This window comes from Coturnix japonica, chromosome 5 (assembly GCF_001577835.2).
Source record: "Coturnix japonica isolate 7356 chromosome 5, Coturnix japonica 2.1, whole genome shotgun sequence".
NCBI classification, from domain to species: Eukaryota; Metazoa; Chordata; class Aves; order Galliformes; family Phasianidae; genus Coturnix; species Coturnix japonica.
Genome location: NC_029520.1, coordinates 24,189,502 through 24,207,214, shown reverse-complemented (window position 1 = coordinate 24,207,214; position 17,713 = coordinate 24,189,502). Strand labels below are relative to the sequence as shown.

At 40.0% G+C, this 17,713-nt stretch overlaps 1 protein-coding gene across 13 annotated transcripts in view; it reads left to right on the top strand.

Moving 5' to 3' along the window:
* The window catches only part of SIPA1L1 (signal induced proliferation associated 1 like 1), a 203,085-nt gene extending 185,939 nt beyond the window's left edge, over positions 1 to 17,146 (top strand). For 9 of the 13 annotated variants that reach the window (XM_015864668.2, XM_015864666.2, XM_015864673.2 and 6 more), the window contains 7 exons: positions 3,626 to 3,865; positions 4,747 to 4,912; positions 8,213 to 8,456; positions 11,220 to 11,366; positions 13,613 to 13,727; positions 14,214 to 14,295; positions 15,067 to 17,146. In XM_015864668.2, the coding sequence (XP_015720154.1) occupies positions 3,626 to 3,865; positions 4,747 to 4,912; positions 8,213 to 8,456; positions 11,220 to 11,366; positions 13,613 to 13,727; positions 14,214 to 14,295; positions 15,067 to 15,210 (1,138 nt within the window). In that variant the 3' untranslated portion in view covers positions 15,211 to 17,146. Of the gene's footprint in view, positions 1 to 3,625; positions 3,866 to 4,706; positions 4,913 to 8,212; positions 8,457 to 11,219; positions 11,367 to 13,612; positions 13,728 to 14,213; positions 14,322 to 15,066 lie in introns of those variants that run through there. The other 4 variants (XM_015864674.2, XM_015864675.1, XM_015864677.2 and 1 more) reach the window with 4 other exon arrangements.
* The last annotated feature ends 567 nt before the right edge of the window (positions 17,147 to 17,713 follow it).

The window sequence follows — 17,713 nt, the reverse complement described above, 5'->3', positions numbered from 1 at the left end:
GTCCTCAGTTTATGGTTACACACTGAACAGCAGTGCTGATCTGAGGAGACCCTGAGTCCAACTGTTTGCTGGTGGACCTGGGCGGATGAGCAGCAAGGACATAGCAAAGAGCAGGCAGGGGCTTGTTAACCTGGCACTTCTAGGTGTAGCCACCACTGCCTGCTTCAAGAAGGAGAATAAGGGATGATCCCAATAAAGCTGCTTTTGGTGAAAAATGAACAGCTTAATTGTTGTGTCTCTCTGTCAGTTGCTAAATTGTTACCCTTTGCTGCTTCTCACCCTTTACCTTTTGGCTCATTCATGCCAGAACACCTGCGACATCTTTAGAGTTGGGTTTCTGTGCAAGAAGAAAAGGAATTTGGCCCTGAAAAGAACTTAGCGACAAGAGAAAAGAAAATAGCCACAAATTAGAGTGTTTGTGTCTATAGAAGACAGGAGCGACAATTAGTGTTATGATCATTTGGTGGTACGTAAAAGAACTTGTACCTGAGAATTGGCGGCAAAATGTAAATTATAGTGATTAACTTTTACAGCAAAGCTTTTGGCTGAGTTGTTACTTCTCCACCCCCATTCTCAAACTCCTTCCTGATGATTGTGCAGATTTCTCATAGCATCTCAGGAGAACTGCATTATGTAGGACAGTAATTATACAGAATCATTATAGCTGAATGTCATTAAATGAAGCCATATGTGCTGATGGCATTAATTCCCTAGGAAAAAATAAATAAATCAAACTTTCATTTCCACCTAAACTGTGAAGTTTCTTACGTCCCTTTTGGCAAAACTAAAATTATGGATATTTCTAATCCAATATATTTTAACTACAGTATTTTTAATATAGTCCAAAATGATGAAATAATATTTTACTTTTATGAAGGACTCAACTGAAAGTCTTGCAGATTGATCTGAAATTTTCCTGAATTTAATCCTTCCTGTCTCAGTACTTCAGTTGGGAAGTGAGAGACCACCAGTGGCAAAAGGCTCACTGCTCTCTGTCCTGGGACAAATCTAAGCAAGCTGGTCCAGCTGTCTGTTACAGTATTCATGCTTCCTGCTGTCAAGCACTATATAACTCATCATCACTACCGTAGAGCTTCAGCTCCAATTTATTCTAGGATTTATCCAAAGCCTTTTGCTCTCCAAAAAATGCTCACAGTTGTACAAGTGTATCTCTTTCTGTCAGTATGCTACTGACTTGCCCATGTTTACATGTACGAAGAAAACTCCAGGTATTTCCACAGTTCTGCATATAGTTCCTGAAGCTGTATATCCTCCCAAAATGTTATAGTGTAAAACCACAGCTCAGAATATTCTGCTCACGTTAAAGAAAAGTATATTAAAAACTATATGCTGATTTTCTTGCTCATCCACCAGACTGCTCTTGTCATGTGTTATACATGACACATATTATAATAAATATTCAACTAATAGTACTTATACAGTATTTACATACAGTATTATATATAATAAAATACAATTATCAGACATATACATTTTAGATATACATACCGTGTGGAACATATTGATCATCGTTTTGTGCCTTCTTTGCATAGTAATATTAAGAGTTAGCAATACCAACTTTCTATTAATTTTTTTTTTCTCACAAATAACACTTCCTTGAGATTGGCCCAATAAGATTAAAGTAGTTCCAAAGTAGATCAGAACTTTTTTCCCTATGCTGAGGCAAAAGACTTCACCAATTCTTGGATGTCTTTAGAAGGGGATAAACATTAAGAATTTAAAAAAACAACAACTTTTTTTCTTTAAAGCTGTACATCTTCCGCAGATCTTGCTGTTTTAATTTTGCAGTGGTGATGCCTCACAGATGGGCTGTTTTGCTCAGCATATGTAGGAGTTTTCTTTTCAGTATTGAAAACAGAAAAGAGAAGGAGGAATGAAGAGAAATTTACTGCTTTTTCCTCTAGCTCCTATTTTTCCCTGCTTTCTTGCTATAAATTGTTTACATACCTGTGTTATAAATAAAGACCGTGGTATGCAGCAACCAAATATATGGGATTGGTGGACAGAATTACCTCTTCCTAATCTGCCATTTTTGCAAATGTCTTTCAGAGGTACAGGTGAGGGGGAAAGAAAGAAAATAAGATCTCCATTATTATCATCTGATTTGTGTACATATGAGGAGATGCGTCTCCCCTCTAACATGTCTGCACTGCCATCATCATGTTCACTAGGTGGGAGTGTGGGCAGCAGCAGGCAGTGCTGTTTGAGGAGGGAAGCTTGCCATCACCGCTTGCTAAATCCACATTACTTAGCTGTTGGGACTTCATGTCAACCATCTGAAGGTGAAAGGTATAGTTGAAGGTGACTTCAGATGAGATGCCATCTGTTGTCAGTAGAGAGGAAAAACTGGAAAGCATAATTCTCCCTGGCTGAGACACCTGATTGAAGGTGAGGAGAATCACCTGCAAGGGTATTTCCCTCTCCATTGGCTACAGCAGGAGCCAGACAATTGGTATAGATTAGATAACCTATTTCTGTAAGGCTGAATGCAAGTGAGATTATTTTTCCAGGTGGAAACATAAATTTAACTTCAGATATTTTCTGTGTATCATTAACAGACAGAGACATGAGAATGGGTTGTTTTATCATGTTACAAAAACAGCAGTGAAGAATATTCTGTTAAGCTAAGAATGAGGAAATTGTTCAGTGCCTTTGTTCATCCTCCCAGCCTAACGTTTTATTTCTCAGTGAGAATCTGTTCTTTACCACAGGGCCATCTGTTTCAAATTCCTTCCTTGCAGTGTTGGATACAGGGATGAAAATGTGACTAAGTTGTGGGGAGAACTGATGGAAAACTGTTTTCTACGTACTTAATGCTATTTCAGTATTTCAGGGCTGTACACAAAGCTTTGCTCTGTCAGTAGAAATGCCGAAATGCCTGACCTTTAAGGTTGTTAAAGTAAATATTGTCTTGAGCACTAGCGCTCCTGATATTGTGCAAGTTGCATAAGGTTTTAATATCATCATAACTGAAGAACAGCTCCTATTTAAAGCCCCCCACCATCATCACCTTCTTCCAGTTGCTGTTACTCACCCTGACTCTTGGCTAGACAAACTGTGGCATATGCCAGCTCGGCAATTTTACTAAGTCTCTCTCTTTTGTTTTTGTGTTTTTTTTCCCAAACAGTAACTTTTTTTCAGGCAAAATCCAGGAAGCTCTCTTCTGAAAGATATATGGGTACCTTCCATGGCTCGTTGTGGAGTCTCAAAGGAGAACATTCCTTGTTGCTTAACTTCTTTAACAATATGTTTTGTTCCATAGCCAGGAATTCCAGCAGGAAGTCGGACTTGGGTTCTTTTTTCAGATTCAAATTTGCATGTATTACTTTAAAGCTGCTTATCACAATGAACCTTAGGTTTCCTATTTGTAAAGAAGGGAGAGGGGAGGCTTGATATGCTGCCTCCATAGAGGTAACAAAGCTTTATGTGACTGTATGAGAAGTTTTCAATAAAACATTGGTAGAAGACCCTTAAGAAGGCTGAACCAGTTTTGCTTCTTCACTTACTATTGATAAGTGCAACATCATGTTCTCCGAATTTTTCTTTACAAATGCATATATACACATTAGAGGCAAATTTTGTCTTTGTTATGTTTCTCTCCCAGTACCATGAGCTCACGACACTCTGCCAGCCCGGTTGTTTTCACCAGTGCCAGAAGCTCACCTAAAGAAGAGCTTCATTCTGCTACTTCTCCCCAGCTCGCACCTTCTTTCTCCTCCTCCTCTTCTTCCTCATCTGGTCCTAGGACTTTCTACCCTCGTCAGGGTGCTACTAGCAAGTATCTGATCGGATGGAAAAAGCCCGAAGGAACGATAAACTCAGTGGGGTTTATGGATACAAGAAAGTAAGAATGATTTTTAGTTCTCTTCTTTGGTTATTGGCTTTAATTGTGTGGAAGAACTAAAATCCGTGACACTTCTCTGTATAAAAAAGCTCAAGGCTATCTAATAAAACACTTATTCTACAGTAGAACTTAGTCTTGTAATGAGTTCTGCAGCTGGGCTTAAATATTTGATAGTTAGCTAATCTCATTCCCTGGTAACTTGCTTTTAAAAATTATTATTTTTGCTGCACAGAATGGATGTTACTTCTATTAAAGCTTATCTTTCCTTGGGACTTCTTAAAGGAGATTCAAAATGTTATTTCAGCAAATATTAAAAATCTTCTTAAGGTAGAGGGTGAGTTTTTTCTTAAGCCTCTCACTCATGTAGTAGTACTGTGAATGGTATGTATTAGCTCTGCGGCTCTCCATGTTGGCTTGTTTAGGTTGCTCCCAACATCCTGTCTAACTGGCTTAAAGCAGTGTTAGAATATTCAGCCAACTCTTTTGGCATAGAAATAGAGAAACAACTTCCTAGTGAAAATACTGTTTCTTTATGTCTAACATGACTTTGAAAACAATTGATTCGGAAAGCCCTTTTCAGAATAATTTGTTTATCCTTTCTCAACTTCTATGTGGAATTTGGATTATTTTAGCACATTCAAATTTATTCCCTTATTGAGAAAATACATCACAATAACCTCAACATTTGTCAGTAATTGATTGCTTTAAAAGCTATTCGTTAAGATGAGGATCTGCTGTATTAAGAAAACTCCTTTTCTCTTTCATTCCCTCTACCTATGCTCTTTCTTCTAAAACTGTAAGGATACTATAATTCTTGTTTCATCCATGCTTCCTGCCCCAGGGCTTTGAGACCTGAATGTGTCTGTTCCATTTCATTTAAGACGTCACCAGAGTGACGGCAATGAGATGGCCCACCCTCGGCTGCGTGCATCAGCAAGAGATCTGAGAGCATCACCAAAACGAGCATCGAAGTCCACTGTTGAAGAGGACCTGAAGAAACTGATAGATCTTGATAGTCCAACACCTGAATCCCAAAAGAATTTTAAGGTATGTTGCAGAGTCTGGGTATCTGTTGTCACTGCTGAGAGACATCTGAGAATACCTTAAGAGCAATGCACACATCCTTTTTCAATCAAAGTCATAGTTCTCTTGACACAAAATAGAAATGTGTAAGGCTGTACTTCAGAGGAATTTGATGAGGAAATTCATCACTGCTTGGGCACATCACTGATGCAGCAAAAGGTGTCATGGTTTGGAAATGAACGAAGGCTGATAAGCTCTGAAATATCTGTGTAGAAAATGCTGAGTGCTTTCAAAGCAGCAGAAACTGAAGTGTTTGTTTTTGCAGAACTTTGCATTATTGGCCTCTGAGTTTCTCAGATAGGATCTCTCCCATTCTCCATTCTCACCCATAATAAGAAAGTGAAATGCAAGACGTCTGAATTATCATCGACAGAAAGCCATCTGTTTGTCATACACTGTTCTTGTGAGAGGAAAACATTTAGGGAATAGTTGCATTCTTCCAGTCGCTGCAATATTATTTCAACTGTGTGCTTAATTGCAAAGAACATTTAGGACTGTTGGCATGTGAGAAATTCTGGAATGTTGTCTTGTGCATTTGAGCTGCTTTTCTCTAATTGCAGCACTAAACTGCAACTTGTTGACAGTACTGAAACTCTTTGCAGTTCCCCACTTCTCTAATCCTGTTCATTAGGAAGGACCAGGAATGCTACCAAAACTTAAACATGCATTGATATGGAAAAGTTCTGCAAACATTTCCTGAGATGTTTGATATTTGTGTATAATAATCATAAAGCGCCAATATTTATTTTAAGAATCCATCATTCTGAAGGGAATGTCTTGGTTTCTAGTTTCCATATATCTACAGTCAGTGCATCGCAGCACACTTGCCACCTACCCCAGATGGTTTCCACAGCAACTCTGCAGAAGAGGGAGCTTGCACCTTCTTTCTCTGTTAGCAAAAGCCCAAAATGGCTTTGTAAAACTTAGGAGTTCTAGGTTCCATAGGCACACTATTTCAGATGTTACATTTGGGTTGAAATAGGTGAAGTCAAGGTAAGATAACTTTCTCTTAGACTTATGGTAATTCTGCATGTTTATTGAGCCACAGGCAAGCAAAAACATCCCCTGTTAATCATTTTTGAGCAAGCTGATTATTGTCATTCCAAGAAATTCCCTTCTGTTCAAGGAGGTGACCTGAAGACTATAAAAAGTGTGTACATTCCACAGTCTTATTTTTTTGCTTTGGGTTGAGTGAATCCATTCTTACCTTAATTTTAATTTCTTCATGACAGTAGTAGATATGTTAACTGAGGTAATGCTTTCGATAAATTTCAGCAAATTACCAACACTATCACACCAATAAATGAAACGTTTTAGAAGTAACTGTCACTTCTGCCTGCTGCAGGATTTATATTTCATCTTACAATAAAAGTGCTGCTCTGACTATGTGAAAAAATGTTGACAGTTGGAGGGGAAAAAAAAAGGAAAGAAAAAGTGTGATAATGCCTGTTGTGTGTTCACTGCACAAAGACTAAAAGCCTCCCTCCTTTCTGCTGACTGCTTTGTATTCCAGTAGAATTAGTTCTCGGCTATGATTTTGAGTTGTTTTACCATCTACCCAGTATTTCTCATCTCCTGACCTATTCCTATTACATTGTGTCTTCTCAGATAAGTCTCCATTCTGTTTCCTCTGTCATAACCATATTACCTCTATTTTCTGACTCCTTCAGTTGTTTAAACCTGTGCAAACTTTTAATCTTACAGTCTGGTATTAATTGATGGTTCCAGCTCCTAATTCTCTGGTGGAGTTTGAATTCCTTAGCACTGTGTTAACTATAGGACCCTCAAGTAAAGCGTATGATTTATCAGCTCTTTCTACTCATTTGCTACTTCAGAGCAAACACTGGGAGATTTTAGCAGATCATAATTTGCACCTGCTGATTGAGCTCTTAAATTTCAGGCAAAAAAAAAGCAGCTTGATCCTCCGCATAATGCAGTGACAGCTGTGTAGCAGAAATTGTCATTTTTGTTGCATTAATTGTATATGCAAGGTTTGTAATGCTGTAGCCATGAGTTCTGTCCTAAAGGAGGATGTGCAGAAGGGAGAGGTTTACATAACAAAGTTGCACGGGATGCGACTTCTTTCCTTTCTTGTCTTTAACAGTGGCAGGTTTTTGAAAGTAATCTTAGTTGTTCTGATCCTTAATCCACAAAAATATATTAAAATTTGAAATGTTTTGACCAAAAAAACCTGGCAGATCATTTTTTGCTGTACTGTACCAATAGTCCTTTCTCCATGTTCTTCTCCCACCTTGTAGTGTGGGTTTTTGATCACAGGAATAGAGTACCGTCTGTTTAACATTTTTTTTCCCCCTTTTTCTGAGGAGCGAACTGTTTTTCTGTGCAGATGAGTAATGCTTTATAGTGTTTAATCACACTTTCCAGAAATTGAATTCTTTCCTGTCTTGTTCAAACATGTTTACAGAGCAGATGAGGGTTGCAGGGTATTTTTCTCGGGTTGCCATCTCTCCATGAAAGCCTTTGGACCAAATTTCAACTAAACCATGAAAAATGTTGTGTCTTAGAGGTGGTTATATTGCCACAGGATTTGTGAACGTCTGTGGCTGGTAGAGTAGAAAATTGGTGTCTGGACTAGTGGGAATGGTATGCATTGTTTGAAAGCAGCTTACTAGCACTGGCCAGTGAGCGTGTAGCTCCAGTCTAACCACAGAATTGCTTCCTTGTGTGCCAAGCTCGGAGGAAGCTGGGATTCTGAAGGGGATGAGACACAAGTTCTCTCGTGGGATGACTCATTTAATTTTCTTTCAAGTAATTCTAAAGGACTGAAGTGGCAGTGTTGGTCCTGGTTGTTCAGGAAGATGAGACTTTTAATTAGTCAGTGTTTGTTGGTGCTCTGCATGTAGGAAGGCAGCCTCCCCAGGTACAAGAGGAGGGTTCTTTTATGCAGCATTTGGTTTGTTTCTGCAAACATCATCTTTGCTACATGAGAGCTCTAGAATTCATCAGGGAGGCTGAGGTTTACTCCTTAGTCAAATCTGGAAAAATACTTAAAGCAGAGTTGTAAGACAGACTGAAAAAGGCGTAATTTCTCTAGTTACAATCTCCCTCAAAGTAGATTCCTGTTATTTTCCCCTTCTGCTCTGGGGAAATACAAAACAAACCAGAACAATGCTAACATTTGCTTTCTCGTTAAAATAAAAAGTCTTAAGAAATCACTTAATACATTTCTAAAGTTTCTGTATTGATTTTTTTTATTTCTTTTTATTTCTTCTTCTTCTTTTTTTTTTTTTTATGAATGTATAGTCACACACTCTGTCCTGTCAGTCTCCCTTTCCCAGCACTCCTACCACAAGGCGTGCCTTGCAAAGGACTTTGTCAGATGAGAGTATTTACAGTGGTCAAAGAGACCACTTCTTCGCCTCGCGGGCCTCACTCTTGGACCAAGCCATGCCAAATGATGTCCTGTTCACCAGCACATACCCTTCTCTCCCAAAATCGCTGCCATTACGGAGACCATCATATACTTTGGGAATGAAATCACTACATGGTAAGTGTTTCTGATTTTTCCTGTTTTCAAAAGAATCCATCACAATTATGTCCAGGAATGAGGTTTGTTACAACCAATAGTGCTTCTGTCCTGATTTTGCTGAAAGGAAGAGTCACATCACACCTGCCTGCAAATATAAAACAGATACGGATGTTTTTTTCTCACTTCAGTGGGTATGAGGTTGCGTGACTGGCTGGTCATGTAGTTTCCTTGTGAAAGGAGCACAATAATTGCCTCATCAGCTGTAAACTTTCACCATTTTCTTCAGTCGTCAGAATAAATTGGACCAATGGGTAAATAATGCTTGGTTTTCTATCACTGACAACTTTAGATGGCAGATACTTTAGCATGGGATTGTGAGAAGAAAATGCTATTAGAGAAAATAATAGTACAAAAGTGTAAAATGCTGGTGGAATTCTGAATGTACAACTGCAGTAGAAACAGCTTTTACTATGCCAGCTATTTTTCAGTTCCACTCACTTGCCTGCTCATTTTACAGGACTTGAGTTACTTAACTTTGGTCACATTAGCAGTTCTACAAGGGAGTTACTTGTTAAACTGTTCTCAAGAAGGCATCAGTTTCCCCCATTAGTCTACTGAAAAGTCCCAGTAAGATTTTGGGATAAGCCGCGTTACTGTCTGTGAATTTCTCAGCTGGTGGGAAATACACAGATTCCTGCTGCATCCTATGACTAAATGTGTACTAAGTGATTCTGCAGTATTTTCTAAGGGACTTTTCTGATTTATTCACGTTTTCGTGTTCCCAATACAAGACTATCAATGAATTCAACTACTGGCAATAGTTACTAAGCACTGTCTGTACTGTTGTTGCTTCCGTACAGCATGTTAGGAAGCCAGACTCTTTTCAGTTCTTCTTTTTATATGTGCTAAAATAACTTTGTGGACTTGATTACAAGCATAACTGACTGATGGACTTAGTTTCTGAGAGTTTGGGGTCAGAAGACTAATGATGCTGTGGACTCCATTCAGATGCCTGTATTTTCTAAACTGAAAAACGTTCTCTCACTCTCTTATTCTTATCCACAGTGAAATGATTACTCCTTCTTGCACATAATCTTTATACATTTGCCTACAAAATAAGACTTGCATTTTCTATAAAATGTAGGCCTGCATGATAAAAGCCTGGCTGCTTGAGTGACACGTGAATTGTCTTCCCTTCCCCTTCCCCACTTGCCTTTGCTCAGAGGAAGATTAAGTAGTACTGGGTATTTAATACCTCTAGTATTTGTTGGCTTCAAGTTATTCAGAGTTATTTTAATTCAGAGATCTCAATAACAAAGAACTGCCACTCCAGAGCACCTTTGTTTGGTTTGGAGAGGGGAAAACTTTGAGCTAAAAATAATTTTTGTTTACTCACCTGTCTTAATTAACAACCAAATTATGCTTTTAAAACAAATTTTTAAGTAGTTAGTTCTTTTACTTCCAACTCTCTGCATCTTTTCACTAGTTGTAAACATTTCTGTGTTGAGAACTTACCAATTACTTGTCCTCTTCTGAGGACTTAATACAAGAATCTTCAGTGTTACCATCAACTAACCTTAGCTTTTAAAGTATACACAAAAAGAAACAAACAAAATTATTGAGCAAAGAACAACTGCAGTGTTGCGTTTCTGGTCATTGTTTCCCAGGCAGCAATGTTACTTAAAGCTGTTAGATAGTTCTTCGAGTTATGGAAATGATGTAGTTGATTAGAATATTTTAAAAAAAAAATAAAAAAATAAGCAACACAACCAATTGCGTTTGTCTTCTGGTGGGTCTATGCCCTACCCGCTGGGCTGTCTTCCTGTTCACAGTGCCCAGATTTACCTTGCCTTGGTCTACATTGATTCTTTAGTACACCTTTCCTCTCTGCAGCTTCCTCCTATGTGCCTAGTCTGTCTTCTCAACATTACATTCTCTGCTTCTCCTGATGCTGCCTCACATTTGTCACAACTGCCATTATGCTTCACCAAGCGCAGGGCATGAGGAAGCAGGCTGTTGTCGCTTCTGAGCTTACATGTGTGCTAACTGGCCAGGCATTCCGTGCTTGTTGATTCACTGGCCAGCAAATAGAAATATAACAGGTGATTGCACATTCACTCTTTGCTCTTTCTGTTACTAGTGGCAATAATTTAAATATTCCACTTTTTAGGCAAAAGTTTACACAAAAGTTTACACAAAAATTGCATTTTTATTATTTCTCTACATCCTTTTTCAAGCTTGTCAAGGTGTTATTTTGTTGTTCTGAGACATTTTGGTTTGCCTAAACCTGCTCCTGCTGGCTTACAGTATTGTAACTAGAAGATGAAAAAGGAAAATCACGATCTTGTACTGTTTAGAGCAACAGATAGGTACCAGGGAATGGAGGAGCCCCAGCAAGCTGCAGAGCCCTCCAAAGTTTCTTGTGCAAAAGCAGGAGTCATTGTGTAGAAAAGTTCTACCTCCACCCCAACACTGGGAAGAGGTGGAGGTTGGCTTTTTAAGTGATAAACTGCAAAGAGTTAGGCAGATTCAGAAGGGACTTAATGTTCTGGTGAGAGGCTCTATCTCAGAAAGTGTAACATGCTCTATCTGGTACATTATGGATGATCAAATGTACTGCTGAGTTGTTTAGATGCAGAAGTGATATCCTCCCCCAGAATGAAAAAGAGATACTTTAGTATTAGGAAAGGAACTTCGTTTTGATTTAGGTTTTGTTGTTGTTGTTGTTATTTTGTTTTTTTTTCTGGAGCTTACCATTTATTCTGCTTGACTCTACTCTAGGAGAGTTTTCTGCCTCAGACAGCTCCCTCACGGATATCCAGGAGCAAAGACGGCAGCCCATGCCAGACCCTGGTCTTATGCCATTGCCTGACTCTGCCTCCGATCTGGACTGGTCAAACCTGGTAGATGCTGCCAAAGCCTTTGAAGGTAAATTTTCAGAATATAATACTTAGAAAGCTGATCCTTCTGTGTGATTCATAATGGACCGCCTGTCTTTTGGAAGAGGGGAGGGGTTTGACCCTTGATTTTGTTGGCTTTATTAGTGTGAGCCTTTAGCTCTTTTAAAACAACTACTCAAGTCTTAGCAGCCTAAAACTTTGCATGTATGAAGTGGCATTTCTTCATGCTGAATTCCTTCTGTTGTGCTGCAGTTTGGCCAAATGTCTGTGAAACTGGCTGTTTTTCATGTCGTGTAAAGCTATTGCAGACATAACAGCTAAGAAAAACATTTGTTGCAAGTGCAAAGTTGAGTCAAAAGAGCAGAGGGGAAAAGCATATGAGCACATTAATGATTATTTGCTTATTGCACAGGCAAGAAGTTTTCTGTTGCCCATCTGTATGCCTCTGCATACTTCAAATACATCAACTTGCATGGAGGTGTCATTTCATCCTATAGCACTTTCCATCTCCTTCACACTTAGTAAAACTAAGAGAACTGTAAGCTGCCTAGATGTATTTGAATTTAAAATGAAATATTCTTCTGCCCAAAGGGAGTATGTCTTACAGTTGTTATAATGTGGTGGAATGTTCTTCTAGGTGCATTAAACAGAATTACCTTTTGCACACTCTGCACAAATGCTGACCCACCTTCATGAGGGTGTTTTCACTGATCTTTATGAATCTTTAGAACATTACTCTTCATGGCTGGAGAATGCTGTAGAGTAGCTTGTTTTCTTGTCTGTTCTCTGCTAGTAGTCAGGCACACCATTAAGGTAGTGCATGCATAAGTTAGCATTCAAGACATCTTTTGTGCACTCCTCTGTTGCCGAGTTCACCACAACATAGGGGTGAAACTCAAGTTTTAATACACTGCGCTGTGGTCAGCAGTTTCTGTTCAAAGATCCCCTTTCTTAATTTCTCCTTAGATTTCACTGCCCTCATCAGCCTGAATTCCTCATTTCTGTAGACCCCAGGCTCATTTGCATTTCTCTTTAGAAGTGTGAACAAAGTCAGTGTGGTGAAGGTAACAGAGTGACAGTCAGAACAAGAAGAGCTGGAGTAATGTGTTTGCTGGCAACCTTATCTCACCACTGTGAAAACATATTCAAGATTTAGGGTGGAGAGGGAGCAGCTGTCTGTAGTCCGTATAATCATAGTCCATAGTCTGCTTGGTGTCAGCAGGGGCTGACAAACACTAACCAGCCCTGTGCACTCTCTTCTGCATGGTTGATGTCTTCAGTATAAGCCCTTAGAATTGTAGCTAGCGGTACCTGCAACCAGCTGGAACAGAATCTACTTGGATTTATGCAACCCTTTTGTCAAAGAGGAAAAGAAAGGAACAGGAATCATTCCATCATAGCAATGCCTGTTAATATTAGCCTTGGTGAAAACACACGATAAAAATTTGCCAAGCAGAAAAAAGTATATTTTTTTCTGTTTCCTGTGAGAGATCAACAGCTGGTAAGGGAAAGAGGTGTTAATTTATTAAGCTAAAAAGCATTCACATTTCTGTTTGTGCTGGGAAACTCCTGGCATGGGCAGTTGCCGACTGCAGTCACGCCACATGGTAGTGATTTAGAGATGTGTTAAAATATTGTGAGGGAGCAGTTATAGGACAAAAAAATATACAGATACAAGACAGGAAAGGGATTTCACATTTCAATCTGAAAAGATTTTATAATAAGGCACAAGGAAAAAAAGTTCTGAAAAATGACAGTGGTCTGTTTTCCACGTATAAGTTATACAGTTTAGGTTTTGCTTTCTTCAAGGTAGAGGTCATTTGTGGAGTGCAGGAAGTTGAATACAGGTACTGAATTATGGGGCTGTGTACCCAGGAGGTTCTGCTCAGTGCTTGTTGATCCAGCTTGAGTTCTTGCCTCTACTGGAAGTGTCCCCATATGGATGCTGCAGGTGCCACTGGGGCATCTGCTTTGCACTCTGTAGCATCTCCCTTTCGTGACCACTCATTAGCCTGAAGGTGATGTGTAGTCTTCATGAGCATGCAGAGCTCTACCAGTTCTAAGACACACTTGTTGAATCCAATGCAGTGGAAGAACTGGTACAATCACTAGGCAAGCAGTTTACTTCTGCCAAATTGATATCGGTGCATCATACTGTAGTCTTGAGACAGACTTCTTGGATCGCCTTGAGATCTTGCAGCATAGCTATTGCACGGTGCTTGAACAAATAATCACTACTGATGCCATTGCTGGTCTCCGTGTGTCTCTTTTCAGTTCAGCGAGCTTCTTTCTTTGCTGTTGCGGATGAAAACCACAGGCCTGTGAGCGCTGCCTCCAGTGGTGATCAGGCTGAGGACCAGCTTACTGCGCAGATAAAGCCTTATACAGGGTAAGCAAGTATACCACATGAACATGCACCCTCAGTTACAAACTGGGGGAAAGAGTGCAAACACCTTTGTCTGGAAGCTGTTTCGAGCCTTTGTGGAACTCTTTACAAGTTCTCATGATGTTGGGAAGTGAAAACAGAAGAGCTGTAAATACAGCTGAACCTTTGTGCAGGTTCCTTCTTGTCTGAGGTGTGTATGTGAAGTTATCCAAAGCTGTGGTAACTCAAGGCAGGTGTAATGAGCAGAAGTAGAGATAAACTATGTGATGGGATGGCAGCACTTAATCACGGGTTGAGTATGTTCTCCTCGATAATATGCTGCACATGTTTCATGTGCTATGTTAGGTATTTTTTCTTGGTTTTGTGGATTTATGACATACCTGAGAGCTCACTTACACAAAGCAGCTTGGTACAGACAAGGCTGTTAGATACCCCATGTGAAGACAGTAAAATCTGTGAGTACTTATTCTTGTTTCCTACTTCCAACAGTAAAGAATCTCCTCCAACTCTCGCCTCTAAAGTGGACCAACTTGAAGGTTTGCTGAAGATGCTGCAAGAGGATTTAAGGAAGGTACATTTTTGAGCTACAGAAAATCTGTAAGGCATTTGTTTGGTTCTGATAGGTGATACTAATTACTGTATAATTCTGCTTTGTCTGAGCCTGTGACAGTCTTATCCTTTTGCAAGAAAATGACATTTTTTTACTACTTTTCTCAGGCTGTGCTTCCATTTATGCCAGATGAGGGTGCAGTGCCTAAACTGTAGGCATCTGACTCCTCTGCTTAAATTAGGAGAGTGTTTCTGAATACCTACACTCCTAATTCAGATGGCTGTAGGTCCATGTAAATACACGCCGCTGTGTAAATGTATCGTACTGATGCTGACGAGTGAGACTGTTATCGAACCATGTCATTTCTATTGTGAAAACTTTCAGTGTTATGTTACTACCTGCTTGGTCCAACAAAGATTTACTATTTTCGGGTGAAAAGTCTTCTAGCTAGAGAAGTATTTGCAGAAATGTGTCTTATCCTTTATTTAATAAGCCATCAGGAGTTCCGTATTTTGTTCATACAGAACTGGGCATGACCAATTTCATTTCACCACTTGGAGAGGCAGCTGCAGCCCTCAGTTATTTGAGTTGGTTAATAGACAAACCCTGACAGTTTGAGCAAAAAGGAATGAAACGTAACAAACCCACCTTAAATATAAGTCCATCTATCGCTGCACATAAAACCTTTACACTGTATGAGGATTGTGCTCACTGAGATTCCTGCCGCTTCATGTAGACAGGAAGCATGATTCAAAATTATCGCTAAGGTCTGTGTTTTTCTTCATGCCCAAGGAAAAAGAGGACAAAGCCAATCTTCAGGCTGAAGTGCAACATTTGCGGGAAGACAACCTGCGGTTACAGGAGGAATCCCAGAACGCGACTGAGAAGCTGAAGAAATTCACCGAGTGGGTTTTCAACACAATTGATATGAACTGAGAGCAACGTACAGGGAAGGAAACTATCTGTAATGAATATTATTCCTGGGACTTAAGCTTTAATGCCACCTTAATCATGACATGTGAAAGTATAGTCAGAGCACTTCCCTGTCCTCCATCCTCCAATAACCCTTTTTTGCATCTCTGCGCGCACTCCGAACAATTGCAGATCAACAATCAATGTCTGCCTTTTGTAGAAAAACAAAGTAAATAATTTTAAAGAGGTAAAATAAAAGTTTAACTGCTAAAATGTGAATGTCTATTTTTTGCACATTGTTTCTTTATCTGTTACGTACAAAGCGATTTGGAGGCTGGATCAGGCTTGCTGCTCCATCTGCCTCTGGTTCCATTATCTCCTTTCTCTCTGTTTCAGGTAATCTGCTTTTCCTTGCAGCTTTGGCAAATATTATGACATCTAGAAAATTAGAAATGTTTATTTTACTGCTTTTCTTACATTGTTTTCTGAAGTATGCCACAGACAAGGGGATGTAATGCAATGTTTTAGGTGTCTCCTTAGCAATTTGCGCTTGATTGCTAGTGCTACCTTCCCATACGTTACAGAGAGAGCGTGTGTCTGTAGTGTAGGTACAGTACAGCCAGCATCACAACATATGGAGAGAGATGAGAGGCCTGAGCCGTGGGTGAGGCACGTTATCACTCATCTGTTGCATTAGCATTTCTGGTAGCCTTTGTTTCCTGTGGAAGCGATGGCTGCAAGTAACTTTACAAACAGCAAAACGAGGCATGCTGCGGTTTGTATTGTATCAGGCAGGCTGAGATACCAAGCACTGCTGCTGTACCGCTTAAGGATTGTCCCCAACCCTTCCAGGGGAGTCTGTTACTGTCGTATGCGCAGAAGACATAGGCTGAAGTTGTAAAGAGATTAAGATTTCCTCTACACACCCCAAAGCATTTCCATGAAAATCCTCATAAGCCATCTCGGTGCACCAGCCCTCCCGTTTCATTTCTCCACTCTTCTCAAATCACTGCAGACTTGAGAAATGTTTGCTAAGCTTTTGTTCAGTGACATGGGAGGTCTTTAAATCTTTTGTGGCCGTGAGCAGAGGAATACGTAAAGGTGAAATTAGAGAAGTGCATTTTTCCTATGTATTGGGATAGGAGTGGAGCTCTGAAATCCCCAGTTCCCAGCGAAGCTGTCTAATGTGAGATTTCCCAAACTGCCTCATGTCAGGAAAGTTAATTTCGTGTTCTTTGAAGGAACAGCCGACTTGCCACAACATATTACCTCTCCAGAAAATACCTTTTAGGTGTAGGTGCTGCAGTCTGCACAAGCGTCAAGCTGTGCAGTGTGCTGAGAAACCTTTTCTGTTCCCTTCTGAGTGCACAGTCACTACCTTAACAAATGCTGCCTTGCACAAGGTGCAGCAGATTTGGAGTAAACCACAAGAACAGCCCTCTCTGTCCTTCACCACATTCTCAAACAGGATAAAATCATCAGGCATAGGCTTGTCACAGAAACTTCCACGCTCTTTTCAAATCCCCTTTTCATACTCTTTAATCTTGCACACAAGTGCACACTACGCTCCAACCTCAAACTTCATTTGTGATGCTAATCCCCGTGGAGTTCTTCTCTAAGGTTTTGTCATGGAAATGGATCTCTTTGGAACTATTTCTGGAGTGCTTTTGTAAAGGTTTAGAATGTCTTGGGTTTTTTAATGACTTGTATGAAGGAGATTTATATAATGCCTGATATAATTTGTAAATGGGAAATATTGCTAACATCTCTGAGCATCCTGAAGTCTTGCTTTTATTCTCTTTTATTTTTAAGTTTGGGTTTTATTTTATTTCGAAAAATATTTTGGGACTTGGGGCAGACTATTTATTAGAGTTTTGCAACAGAGTTCTTCTTGTATGATGCCACTGAAGGCTACTTGTAAAGTTCTGACAATAAAACTCATTTTAAAGGCTCTTCTAAACCATTTTCTCCTGATTTTGTTGGGTTTGTTGTTCAAAACTTTCCAGAGTGCTCATAAAAGATAGGCAGGGGGTTGGTTTTTCTTTGTCCTCTATTGCCTCTCGAGATTCTAGTATTTAGTTGGAAATGGAAGCCAGTTTAGGTGAAGCCAGCTTGGCACACCCACTCAGGGGCTCACTCAGCTTTCAGCATCCTGGAGCCAAATCTGTAAGTGCTGAACATCAGGTCTAGTGTTCCCCTCGTTTTGGTTTTCAAGTCGTATTCTTTGACCCAGGGAATTATCTTGAATGTGTTTTGAACTGATGTTTTTCAGCCCACTGGATGAGTGTTCTGCACAACAGATAAAGCTGGATTCCTGCAGGTGGATGAGCTGCCCTGCCCACAGCCATAAGTAATGTACACCAGTGGTTCCCACGCTTCTCCTTGCAGGGTAGGTCTGGCTGGGCACCTGCACGCCCTGACTTGCAAACATCTGCAGCCCAGGGCAGAGGGATGTGGGAGGAGTGTGGAGCAAGGGCTGCCCTCCTGTCTTGTCCCCTCTGAGATGGGTTGTGCTTGAGGAGCAGCA